General features: G+C 31.3%; 1 protein-coding gene across 1 annotated transcript; it reads left to right on the top strand.

Moving 5' to 3' along the window:
- The first annotated feature begins 845 nt into the window (after positions 1-845).
- LOC112721494 (uncharacterized) lies at positions 846-1,676 on the top strand. The gene is made up of 3 exons (XM_029290015.2): positions 846-1,032; positions 1,104-1,286; positions 1,395-1,676. The coding sequence occupies exons 1-3, from the start codon at positions 940-942 to the stop codon at positions 1,638-1,640; spliced, it is 522 nt and encodes a 173-aa protein (XP_029145848.1). The 5' UTR covers positions 846-939; the 3' UTR covers positions 1,641-1,676.
- The last annotated feature ends 12,560 nt before the right edge of the window (positions 1,677-14,236 follow it).

Genomic DNA, 14,236 nt, shown 5'->3' with positions numbered 1-14,236 from the left:
AATTACACCATAAAGAACCATAAAGAGTGACATTAAGTCAACAAAATTAACTAGCACATACTTCAAAAAAATTAGTCAATTAACTAGCACATAATTGCCGTGGCTCATTAAGCCAGGTGTCGTCCTCACGTTATTTTAAAATAAAATAATGAAGAAGTAGATTGTTAAAGGTAAAGGTTATTCTATTATCTCTGTTTCTGCGTTGCTCCTTCTCTCTCCCTTCTAAGTTTCTCACTCTCTGTCTCTCCTCCTTTTCTCTCCTCCTTCCTTCATCGTGTCAGTGTATCAATCTCTCTAAGGATCTCCTTTTTCCCAGTAAAAGCCAGTAGAACCGGCTGCTTCAAACCCTAAACCCTGCCCCCTTTTCCATTTTCACTCTCAGGCACAGAACACATCGAAAGCCGAAACCCAACCCGCAAAATTCTAGGGTTTGTGTTTGCGGTTCCATAATGTCTCAGAACGGGAAGCTCATCCCCAATCTCGACTAGCACAGCACGAAGCTCCTCAACCTCACTGATCTTCAGCGCATCGATCCGTTCGTCGAGGAAATCCTCATCACCGCTGCACACGTCACCTTCTACGAGTTCAACATCGACCTCTCCCAATGGATTCGTTCCTTTATAATCTCCTTCGTTTCATCTATTCCATTCTCTATCTCTCTCTATCTAACGCTTTCTCTCTCTTCTTTCTGCGATTACCGTTTGCAGAGTCGCAAGGACGTCCAGGGATCCCTCTTCGTTGTCAAAAGGTCTACTTTTTGTTCTTTTTCCTTCATCATATCGCAACAATTCATGAATTCCACGATCCGATTGCTTTTTGTTTGATTTTCTCTGATTTAAACAAACCAAATGAACCAAATTCAATTTTCATTCCATTCATATTTGATGTGCACACAGAAATAAAAAGCATAGCTTGGATCTACTAAGTCATCAAGAACAGATGAAAAGATTCGGACATCACCTTAAACTATTGTTCAATGATAAGAAACCATCACAATCTCAGACAAAACAACTCTGCAGAGGTTTCTGTCAGGTAAACACTGATAAGATTTGTTCATTCTTAATGTTTTCAATATTATATATGTTGTTGGGTTTTTGTTTTAGGGGACTAAGTTTGTTTCTCCAAACCAAGATGATTTTGCTGTGATTTCACCAAGAATTAAACTCAGAGATGGGAGGCACCTGGCTTATCTTGAGAGAGGGGTTTCTAAGGATGTGGCAAAGTATAAGATCATCATTGTCCATGGTTTTGGAAGCTCCAAAGAGATGAACTTTCTCGCACCCCAAGTACAATTACTCATTCCCTTTCAACTTAAATAGAATAGTAGTACTATACAATTAAGATATTCATATGCTGAATAAGGTTACTCAACGTGTATATATACATATATACAGGAACTAATAGATGAACTAGGCATATATCTACTGCAATATGACCGAGCTGGGTATGGAGAAAGTGATCCAAATCCCAAACACTCGCTCAAAAGTGAAGCACTTGACATTCAAGAACTTGCTGATCAGTTAGAGTTAGGGCCACAGTTCTATGTCATTGGAGTCTTAATGGGTTCATATGCTACATGGAGTTGCCTTCAGTACTTACCCCACAGGTACAGAATTACAACCTTCCATATGGATATATAGATTGCAAGACAAAATAGTCTATTAGGATTTGTTTGATAAGAGGAAAATTGATAAGAGATTAATTGAGTATCCAGCTGGATTTTGATCTGAGATTGCATCGCAGTTAGGAAAACAGAAATGAGCTCAGAACGTCTACAAGAAAATTAAGTTAAATAATTTTTCTTCTTGCTTATATTTATATAAATTATATTTATAAATAATTTTTCTTATTGCTTATATTTTTCTTCGAATTTGTGTGCTCAGGTGAGAGAGTTAAGCATAGAGTGCGCTCGAGTTGGCGGAGTGGAGATTCCGAACAACAAGAGAATTGAGTTCTCGCTACAGTACATCCATGGAATCGGAAGGAGCAGAGCTCGCAAGATTCTCTGCGATATAAGCATGGACAACAAGGTCACTAAGGATCTCAGCGAAGAGGATCTCATCACTCTTAGAGATGAAGTCTCCAAATACGTCATTGAAGGCGATTTGGTTAGTTTCCTTTCGCTTAAACCATTCAATTAATTAAGAAGAAAGTTTAATTTATTGATGTGTTTATTGATTTTCTCAGAGGAGGTTTAATGCGCTGAATATAAGGAGATTGAAGGAGATTCAATGTTACAGAGGATAGGTAGATAGGTACGTTTACTGAAGAAGGCAAATGAAATAGCAGTGCTATGCGATGCCGAAGTCGCACTCATCATCTTCTCTACCAAAGGCAAGCTCTTCGAATATTCCAGCGATCCCTGGTTCGTACCTCTTCATTCTCTCCCTCTCTGACCCAATATCACCTTTACTTAATTTCAATGCTCATAACTATACATAATATGGATCTTGATTAATTAGTAAAATTTTAATTTCTGTGTGGAAATTACTTAATTAAGAACGCCACCGATTATGTGTTTTCATCTGTTTCACATTAAGAGTACTGTCCACATGCAGTAGTAGGAGTATATATGCTTTTACATTTCCTATTTCCTCTTATATATATGCTTTCTGTGTGTAACAAACTCTGCTTTATGCTTAATTAAATTTGATTAGCTTTCATATTCCTAATTAAGATAGTATTTTGTTGAACCAGATTGGGGTTGGGTGCTTATTAGAGAAGCTAATAAGGCTAATAATTTGAATTTCCTCATATAGAGCTGAAGCTTGCCGGACTTATTTTTCTTCTTGCTTATATTTATATAAATTATATTTAATTTGTTCTTTTTTTTGTGGTTTAGTAATGTTTTTTTTTTGAGATAATGCATATTTTAGAACGAGTGAAATGAGAAGAACCAGTTGATTGTAGAAAGAGAAAAAGCTTTTAGCTTTTTTTGAAGTTAAAGATTGGTTTCTGATATATATTTAGTGGTTCTAATATTTTATATGCTAAAGTTTTTGCTTCTTTTATGGGTTGTTATGTTAATATAATACATTGGAATGAGGAGTTGTGTTGAGACAATTTTGCTTCTTTTGGTTTTAATTTCTATTTATCTCTTACTTCTATTTAACAGCAGAGAAAGAAGAACAACTCGAGCATGGCACAAACGCTAGTGATGCCTATAGCTCCCTCTCTCGCCCTAATCTCAAACCCTAGACCTCTTTCCAGAGCCGTCTATTTCCCTGTTCTCAACCCTCCCAAGGTAACATAAAACAAACTCTACCTTACATTTTATAATGTGATTTCTTCGTGGATAAAGATGTATAAGAGAGCGATTGAGGAGGTTGTTGGTTTTGGTTCTCAAATTGCAAAACAGTTTTACTTAACATGGAAATGTGGTCAGAAAATTTTCAAGAAAGTTAAGGTAAAAATTTTTCCCTTTGACCTCTTTGTGTATAAACTGTGATAAATTGTGATCTCTTTGTTTATGGAGTTTATATTTCATTTCCAAATAATCCATTTAGTTTGTTGGATGTCTGAACTTCTTTGATTAATATTTTTGGATGAAATTTACTTTTATTGTCACATTGGACCTATAAAATGTGTATTTTTAACATGACATTGGACCTATAAAATGTGTATTTTTAACATGGTCTCTGACAGATAAAATTTGTAACTTTAATAAAAAAAACCAGATATTTATTTCTTTCAGTGATGATACTAAATCATTTTTTAATCTTTGGATTACTGATCCCATATTCCTTAATTTTGACTTTTATATTTTTCAATCTTAAAAGATATAATTTATGCACCTGAATGATAAAGTTATTTTGTTTTAAAATGTGGAAAAACCTATAAAATTCGATATGGTTCAATTTCAACTGTTGGCTTCCTCATTTGCTTCAGATTGGAGCTATTTATCTCTTATATTTCTCATTTTTCCACCATTTGGTTCGCACTGGAACTCTTAACTTTTATTTTTTAACTCTTAAATGATTAATTTTTATGCATTTATATTTAAAAAACTTCTGTACTAAAAAGTGGAAAATTTGATAAAAATCAATCCAATGCACTTTGTTTCTATTGAATCTGTAATCATCAAATATCTAACCTGTTCTGGTGAGCGAACATTTGGAATTAAAGAACTTCTGTTGTGTTCGGCCCACTTTTCCAGCCCCTCATCCGAGGTCTACCATTTCAGTCGCGAACTCGCCATAATGGTTTCCGCCGTGGCCTCCGCAATGCCTCTGGACACTGTTCTGAGGGGTCATTGGCGGCAAAAAACAGTAACGTTTGCCTTTAGGGCTTCTGTCACCACCCGCTCGCTTTGACTGGACCAGATTCCGATTCCGTTGGGCATATATCGGCATTTTTAGTAATTAAAGAATTGCTTCTTCCTCTTCATAGATGCTGTCAGTGTCACTGCAGCCGTTTACAGCATCCATCCACAGTGTTCTTAGAGAGATATCGCAGAGCAGCATTGACAAAATAGCCAGATTTAAAGAGAAACCTAAACTGAAAGGAGGAAAACAGAGTTGAAGGGCTAGGGTTTCAGAGTGAGAAAAACATCGAGAGAGAAGGAGAGTGTGTGTGTCTCAAGCAAAAGCAAGGGGATGGTAGAATGCAAAAAAGATCAAGAAGTAGAGAACTGGGTTTGAGAGTGAGAGTAACACCGTGAGAGAGAGAATGAGAAAATGAGAGAGAAAGAGAGTGTCACACAGAGGAGAGGAAAGGATCGAGGTCACAACACCGACGAAAATGATCCAGGCCAGAAAGAGAGAATAGCCAATCCAGGAGAGAATGAAGGGAATGAGGGGATTAGGGTTTTTGAGAGAGATAGAGAGAGGAGAGACAGTGTCAAATGGAAGACACTGTTCTCTATCTTTCATTTGACGATGTCTCTCCTCTCTCTATCTCTCTCAAAAATCCTAATCCCCTCATTCCCTTCGTTCTCTCTTGGATCGGCTATTCTCTCCTTCTGGCTTGGATCCTTTTCGTTGGTGTTGTGACCTCAATCCTTCCCTCTCCTTTGTGTCACACTCTCTTTCTCTCTCTCACGGTGTTGCTCTCACTCTCAAATCCAGTTCTCTGCTTCTCGATCCCTTTTTGCATTCTACCATCCCTTGCTTTTGCTTGAGACACCCACTCTCTCCTTCTCTCTCGATGTTTTTCTCACTCTGAAATCCTATCCCTTCAACTCCTTTTCCTCCCTTCAGTTCGGGTTTCTCTTCAAATCTGACTATTCTCTCAATGCTGCTCTGCGATATCTCTCTAAAAGCATTGTGGACGGATGCTGTAAACGGCTGCAGTGACACCGACAGCATCTATGAAGAGGAAGAGGCGATTTCTTTAATTACTCAAAATGCTGGTATATGCCCAGTGGAATCGGGATCTGGTCCAGTCAAAGTCGTGGGGAGTGGCGACGGAAGCCCTAAACGTTACTGTTTTTTGCCGTCAATGACCCCTCAGAATAGTGTCCGGAGGCATTGCGGAGGCCACGGCGGAAACCATTATAAGAGAGCGATTGAGGTGGTTGTTGGTTTTAGTTCTCAGCAATACAATTTTACTGCATATGGAAATGAGGTCAGAAAATTTTTAAGAAACTTAAGGTAAAAATTTTTCCCTTTGACCTCTTTGTGTATAAACTATGATAAATTGTGATCTCTTTGTGTATGGAGTTTATATTTCATTTCCAAATAATCCATTGAGTTTGTTGGATGTCTGAACTTCTTTGATTAATATTTTTGGATGAAATTTACTTTTATTGTCACATTGGACCTATAAAACGTGTATTTTTAAGATGGTATCTGACAGATAAAATTTTTAACTTTAATAAAAAAATCAGATATTTATTTTTTTCAGTGATGATACTAAATCATTTTTTTAATCTTTGGATTACTGATCCCATATTCCTTAATTTTGACTCTTATATTTCTCAATCTTAGAAGATATCATTTATGCACTTGAATGATAAAGTTCTTTTCTTTTAAAAAGTGGAAAAACATAAAATTCGATATGGTTCAATTTCAACTGTTGGCTTCCTCATTTTCTTCAGATTGGAGCTATTTATCTCTTATATTTCTCATTTTTCCACCATTTGGTTCGGACTGGATCTCTTAACTTTTATTATTTTAACTCTTAAATTATTAATTTTTATGCATTTATATTTAAAAAATCTGTACTAAAAAGTAGAAAATTCTATAAAAACCAATCCAATGCACTTTCTTTCTATTGAATCTGTAACCACCAAATATCTTTTCTTTGCCTTTTCATATTCTCCTTTTATATTAGTTACTTTTTTATTATTTCATTCGTTATTATTATTACTAAATGCCGTTTAACAAATTTCGATCTTATTTTGCCACAGTCATTTGACTAATCCTTGGCATGTTTGTGCATTTACTAAATGCCATTTTTTTAGTGTTCTCTTTTTAGGGACAAAAAAAAATAAAAATAAAAAACTAAGCATTATCTTATGGCATATGTAAATTTTTACTCTAATATAACTTTATTAAGATATTATTATAGCTTTTTTGCACTTTATCCACTTGGATGTGTTTATAAATAGATTCAGTTTCCCTTGGTTTAATCACAGCTGTCTAACTTCTTTCTACTTCCTTGGTGTTGTTAATTTAAAAAGTTTGTTAGTGTTTTAACAATTGTTAGTTTACTAATTCTCTTTGTCCCTTAACTTAGACGAGAACATACATACCAAAAATGAAAACATATTATTCTTTCAATAAAAAAATTACTACCTTGAATAATTTGAAAGCTAAATTTAATGCTGTATATCTGTCGCATTAGTACATAGTTCCATCCTTGACAATTTTTCTATGACTTTCTTCATTTTTCATTCTTTCAAACATGTTATTTAATACAAAGACATGGATATGTTGATCACTTGCTTTGTTTAACTCGTGTTGGTCTTTGAAATCTGTTAATAATTGAAATTTTGCTATTTACTACTTTATTTTTTTTATTCTACAAGGGCATGGATTCAAGAGAATTAGACAATCAATCATGGTGGTTTAGTTTTAATTTGTTCTTTGGATAGGACAATGCTTATTTAATGTGTTCTTACTTGAGTTGAATTTTCGTTTAACTTGTGTGTCACTCTAAAATATGCCAATGTTTGAGATGTTGTTCATTTGAAGGAAAACAGTTTTCAAAATTAGTAGAATCAGAACTTTAATAGAAATGCTGAGTTTTGCAAACTTTGCTTTATGAATCGAATGACGGAGTACAAGCTTGATTGTGCGAATTTCGTTCATGATTTATGATCTAGATTGGTTCAAGTCTGTGGTTAAAATGGTTAGAAAGAAAGTTTAGTAATATAAAGCTGAGCAAATGGGTCATGTATGATTTTAATCCTTACAATTTTATCAATCAAAAGGAAGCTATTGATGGAATATATAGTCAGTCAAAAAGTAATAGTTATATGAAGCAAACAAATCAGTCTTTTTTCTATCTAGCAAGTTATTTTGTTGCTTGAGCTTTTTCTAAGACCTCAAGGGTATTTTTAATTGTGGGGTAAATATGAAGTCAAAATTTTCATAGATAAACTTAATACATAAAATATACACTTTGGTCAAAAAATTTTTCTATACTACAGAGTGACACTTCTAAATAAATATCTTCATAAAACTTTGGTTGAAATTGTTAGAGCTTATTGAATACAAGTTGGATTGTATATTATGGAATCCTTGTGCTTCAACACTAACTAACTAACAACCATAGAGGATGAACTAAACTGTCTATAAAACGTCTAAAAAAAGTGTTACAAAGATTTTGGAAACTAATTCAAGGAATTCTACTTTGATTACAAATGTAAAAGCAAGATTAGAGCAAAATCTATCTGCATCTAAGCCTACAAATCTCAATCAATAGTTAGGACTAATGGTCTCCACAAACCATGCTACAAAACTTGAAGGATTTTCATTTCCTTGACAATTAATAGTACTCAATCCGATTAAATAAAATATCTTCTAGATATATTTTTTACTTTTTAATTAAAAATAGTTTTATGTTTTTCAAATAATCATTATTTTTTTTGAAATTCCTTTTTCATAACTTTGCTAAGTTTACAATTGAATTGATAATTCTTTTCTTTTTAAATCTTAAACAATAAATTTATTCAAAAAATATTTAATTTAATTATTCATCTATTTTTAAGTGTGTAATTTTCTCTCTAAAATCCTTTTCACATTTTTTTGTCCACTTATGATTTTTATTAGTCACATAAAATTTATCTGAAATTATAAATATTCAATCCATTTTATGTTATATTATTTTTTTTTGTTGATGCATCATATACAATTTTGAATATTTATTTTATAAAATCTATAATTTAGAAAAACATGGAATTATACGGTACAGAATAAGAAGATCTCCCACTCATGTTACATTTTTATCATTGATGAATTCTGCATATAACACCAATAAATTTTATTTCCTTTTCTCCCTTGACCCCATCTTCCATCTTCTGGCTTTTCTTTACAATTTTCTAGGCTCCTACACTTGGCTGTTTGCACCTCTTCCATTCCTTCCAATGGTAATGATTTCTTCCCAAACTTCATTATCCTGTATTTGTTTATCTTCAGAGTTTTTGGTTCCTGATTCTCCAAGTAATACAGATAATAGTAAATCATAGATTAATCCACCATCTTTTTTCGCATCTAACCACAATTTGGTGGCACCATGCCTGAAAAATATCTATAATTTTATCAGATTTTACCTAGTAAATTTCTCCTATACTTCAATACTAATACTACTTAGTCTCATTATTTGCTTAATTTCTGATTCTCCCTCAATTTTATATTTGGTATTTACGTATCTTTATTTAGTTTCTTATCTCACATGCTGTGGTAGTTCTCATTTACTGATTTTTGGAAATGACATACTCATTTAGTGCAATGACATGCTTTATAGTTTCTCAAGTAAAAGTTTATCCATAATAAAATCTGAATTTTCTGTATAATTTGTTCTGAGTTTTGGTATATTATTTCTACCTTTTATGTTCGGTTCAAAGATGCAGAACTTTTATTTCGTTATTTGTTCTCAGCTTTCCTGTGTTGTTTGTGGATTTTATTCTAGGATAAAAATGCTAAAATAATTCGAATAGCGTGAAAGTGTAGTCTGTGTGTTCAAATCAGTTTAATGAAAATTTAGTTTCTTCAATTAGTCACTTGAATTGGATATTACCTATTTAGTGAAAAAACATGGTCTAAAATTTCAGTTTTTTATATTTTCTCATTAAAAGGGTTGAATGTTCCTTTTTGTTTTTTGTCAAAAGTTTGGGTGTATACTTTGGATATTTAACTTGGAGTTAGAAAATCCTAAAAATTTTTCAAAATAATTAAACAATTGTGATTTTAACTTAATCAATTTGTGTGCACTTTCTTAAAAAAGTAGTTGAGTTCAACAAGTTGTATAAAAATTCCAACTACTAACCAAGCTTTATGTTCTAGACTATGTAGTTTATCCTTTTATATTGTATTTTGTGCCACATAATTTATGAAGTTAAACAATTTTTCTTAGAAATTGGATTGTGTTACATTATTTCTAAATTAGTGTGAGAAGAACAGATTTGTTTTCATGGTTAGAAAAAAGAAATTCACTCATATTTTGAAGCGATTTTTTGTAAATTTATTTAAAAATAAAGTTTTTTATCTTTTATAATTAGTAATTTTATGCTAACCATTTTTTTTCTTTTGCCAATGGCGATCAATTAAAAAAATAATAAAAAAATTTAATGATCAAATTTCGAATAATGTTTTTAAGAAAGATTGGAATAAATATATAAATTATTTGTTAGTTATTAGAAGATAGTGCATTTTTTTGTAAACCGGTACAATTTAAATTAAAAAAACTAATATACCATTTTTTTAAAAAGCAATTTTATCAAAAGAATTAAACTATTTAAGAGAAAAATAATAATTTATTACAATTTTAATTAGAAAACTAATATATTATTCTTTTAAAATCTATTTTATCAAAAGAATTAAACTATTTAAGAGACAAAAATAATAATTTATTCTCAATTAAATTTTTAATATGATTACATCAATGGTTGGTTTATGTACACTTTAAAAGACACTGGAGGAAGCAATTCTAGATGCAGTTTAATTTTCCAACCTCTTGGACAGTTATCCCATATATATAAAATACAATAATTCATAAAAATATATCACTTACCCAATAAAGTGAAACAGAGAGCACGGGTTGTGTGGTTTACTACAAAAAATTCTTATGAATTTTGCAACATTAGGATCCATGAATGGTGGCGGTGGTGGCTTGAATTGTGCCTTCAATTAAATTTGCACTTAATCTCATTTGCATTTTTAAAAATTAAATAGAATCAAATTAGGAAAGTAACTTATTATTTTTAACAAATTATATTTACTGTGGTCTTCTGAATATTTTAATGTTTATTCCATTTTTTATATGGTTAATACATATGTAAATTTTCAACTTGAAACTCCTAACATGTTTTGATCTTCAATCTTTCTTATTAATAGTGATAGTGTTGTGTTTGCATGTGAACAAGACACTATATGCTTCTAATTTTGTTGTTTATATTTATAAATTGTGTTTGCTGTCATGTGATTTATGAAGTTGAACAAGATACAGCGTACTTTGAAGAAGGAGGTCATTAATCAATTCTGAGAAATTCTCAAAGAAGGAGAGCTATATTCTATATCTCGATTCACGGTAGTTCCAAATATTGGTGCAGCAAAAATTGTAAAGCATCGATATAAGTTGCTTTTTCGGTTTGACACGAAGGTTATTCCAATTTTTGATGTTGAGTTTCCAGAGACTTCATATTCATTAGAGACTGTTGAAAGTGTTGTTCAGATGGGACAAGATTCAGTCTACTTGATCAGTATAATTATGATTTACTATCTTAAATGTACTCTAATCACAAATAAAATGGATATGTATGTTATAAATCATCATTGTATGTTAATCTCTTTCTGTTTGATGTGATCAGATGTCATGGGTTTCCTGATAAGTGTTCGTGACTATTCTGATGTTGAACTTGACGATGGGAAAAAGTTTAAATTAGTTCTCATCTAGTTGTATTCAAATGGGTTAGCATTTTATTTGATTGTTTATTGTTTATTGCGATTTTTAGTATCTGATTTGGATTTTTTCATTCTTTATATGTCCGTATTCATGGAGTCTACTAATAAACAAATTAGTTAGTACTTATGTTGAACATGTCATATTGTAGCTCTTATCTCACCTGTAATTTATTTGGAGATTTTTTAACAAAGATGCGGTTGGCTCTTATGAATGCTGTCTCGCAACTGCCAATCATTTTACTCCAATCTGTCAAGGTCAAGATTTATGAAGGTATTCTGAATTTTCTTTTAGAATTCATTGTTTCGTAAAGAATTTCAGCACTAAACATATGGCTTCAAATATTTAAGTTACACCTGATTTACATAAGTTTTATAAAAAATTAGTAGGTTATTATAATGTGTGAATAAAGTTAATGTTTTAATTAATGTCAATCTAATTATAAATGAATAGTCCCAAAATTAAAAATAAAGATAATGAAAAGATTAGAAGCTCTCGAGCATGTGATAAATATGATATTTTTAGTATAAACTCAGTCAAAAAAGAATTGTTAGAGAGGTTTATGCCCTTATTAATATACTATTGATAATAATATTTGATTTTATGACTTCAATTAGAATTATTTTCGGATGATAAAGTTTATTTTGATGTTATTTTTTTCACAGAAAAATAATATATTGATTTTATTATTTTTATTTTACCAATAATAGGGAAGGTTGTAGTTCAGAATGTAATAGATTGTACCAAAATCATGATCAATCCTGATATTCCAGAGGCTGTATGTTTTATTACTAGGTGAGCATCAATTTTTTCTTCTAATTGGTGTTATGTATTTTGTGTATATTGACATTAATGTTGGTATTTAGTAACTTTTTTTGTGACTATAAAATATGTAGATTGGATCCTTCAGAGTCATATTTCATTGACTCTATCACCCTTGGTAATGGATTTATTGTTGCTGATGTCGATGTTGATTTTGTCAATCTCTCTATGAATAGGAGTATTAAGGAATTAAGAGAAAATGATGCAGTTAGTAGAACTTAATTTGTCATTTTTAGGATTGTAAACTATGTGTAACTTTGCTTATTATAGTTGTCTTTCTTTGAAATTTTGTTTTTGTGTTTCTCATCATTGTAATTATTTCTAATTCAATATTTGTGATATAGGATGGTTTCTTCAATGTTGTTGCTAAGATTAAAAGTATATGCAACAATTTTGATTGGTGGTACTACTCATGTGTCTGTGGTTATCTTTTGGAGCTTTTTAGAAGTCATTTCAGTTGTTCCGAATGTGGAAGGAAAATAAAGAATGCTGTAAAGAAGTATGTCCGATTTACTTCTAAGAAATATCATATGTTATATAATTTATATGTGAAATTAGTTCATTGTTAAAATATCTTATAATTATTTTATGTCTTAATTTAGGTACAAGGTTTTAGTAGATGTTGAGGATGCTACTGGAAGTGCTAGATTTGTTTTGTATGACCGTCCTGCAGCGCTCTTATTCAGGAAAAAAGCTCATTGAGGTTCTTCGGGATCTTGATGCTGAGCACTCGGTATAGATATATATTTCATAATACCAAAACACATATTTTATACTTTTTCATTTATTAATGATATTTGGTCTTTTGAGTGACATTCATTTATTTTGGTTGACTTCATTTTTATTTTATACTTTTCTGGTTAATTGTAGGTTGTGTATGCAACCCCTTATCCACCATTCTTTAATGATGTAATTGGAAAGAAAGTTATGTTTAAAGTAGATCGGAAAAAAGTTGGAAATAGACCAAATGTTGGGACATTTAAAGTAGTCAACTGTTCTGATGATCATGTGATTGTTAACAAATTTAAGACAGATCCTGTTTCCAGTGTTAGTAGTTCCATTCCATACTTTACTTTGGACTTTGTGTACCGTGAATTGATCTTTTGTTCTTTCAAAGACATATAGTTACCATGCTTTTTTTGTTTTTCCTTTTTTATTTCTATCTTGATCAATTAACATTTTGTGTAGAGACTTCTCCCTCCAACTGTATTTTCACCGATTTATGAGGATGTCATTCAAAATTCGCAGCCTCATGATGAAATATCATCTCTTGGTAGTAGAATCTCAGTTACTTCTGACAACATGGAATCTATTGAAGTTGATATGGAGGCTTTGGGTGCTGCGTATAACCTTACAAAGCCGATACAAAATAGTTTAGATTGATTTTGTATAAATATAAATGATATTAAGCATGCTGTTTGGATTCAATTTAATTAATTTTCTCATGTTTCTTTCGTTTCTTTTGGATCATAAAATTCAACAAATTATAGGATCCTTGTGTTCTGTTGGCTGGTACAATTACATCTATCTCTAATGATAGGAATTGGTGGTACTCAGTTTGTTTGTGTGGTGAAAAAATAGATGCTGACCAATCTAAGCTCTTTTGTCACCTTTGCTTGACACATTGTTCTGATGGAGTTTTGAGGTTATCTTTTGAACTATGTTCATTTTTATTTATATATTTTTTAATTAGTAGATTTTTGGGTTAGTTTAGGACTTTTGGATTATTTTAAAATATCTTTACTGTTATTTTATTATTGTAAATACAAAGTAAAAGTTTATGTTAATCACGCTGGTGGTTGCAATGCATTAATTCTCCATGATGGAGATGTGCAACACTTAATGGGGAAAAAATGTTCTGAGGTTTTAAGAGATGATGACTCCTTTATCTTGGTTAACTTCTTCACGAGTTACTTCTGAACGAGATTAATTTATTATCTATTTGTTACATTGATGCGTATAATTTATCTAAAAATTGTGAACTATTCAGATATGGGTTTTGATAACAACTCTTTTATTTCATATGGTGCTATAAGTAATATTGAGAATCTGTATTTTTTCCAACTAATATTGAAATAAAATTAGTGAGGAGTTTATTCTTATCTGTGTTATTATACTCCACTTGAATTTTAGTTGGATATGTTTAACATTTAGTTGTTTACTGTTTGTAATCTAAAACTGATGAGTGAGTTGTTTCTCTTGGAATTGGTAATGTATTTAGGAGTTGGTTGTGTGTGTGTGTATTTTTTTTTGTTAGTGGTATTTTTATTTTTAAAAACTTTTATGTCTTGCAGGTCACATTCTTAACTTTATTAGAAAATAAGACATTTATTTTAATTTCATTTATGAT

Source organism: Arachis hypogaea, chromosome 11 (assembly GCF_003086295.3).
Source record: "Arachis hypogaea cultivar Tifrunner chromosome 11, arahy.Tifrunner.gnm2.J5K5, whole genome shotgun sequence".
NCBI classification, from domain to species: Eukaryota; Viridiplantae; Streptophyta; class Magnoliopsida; order Fabales; family Fabaceae; genus Arachis; species Arachis hypogaea.
This window is presented reverse-complemented; position numbering and strand designations above follow the sequence as displayed.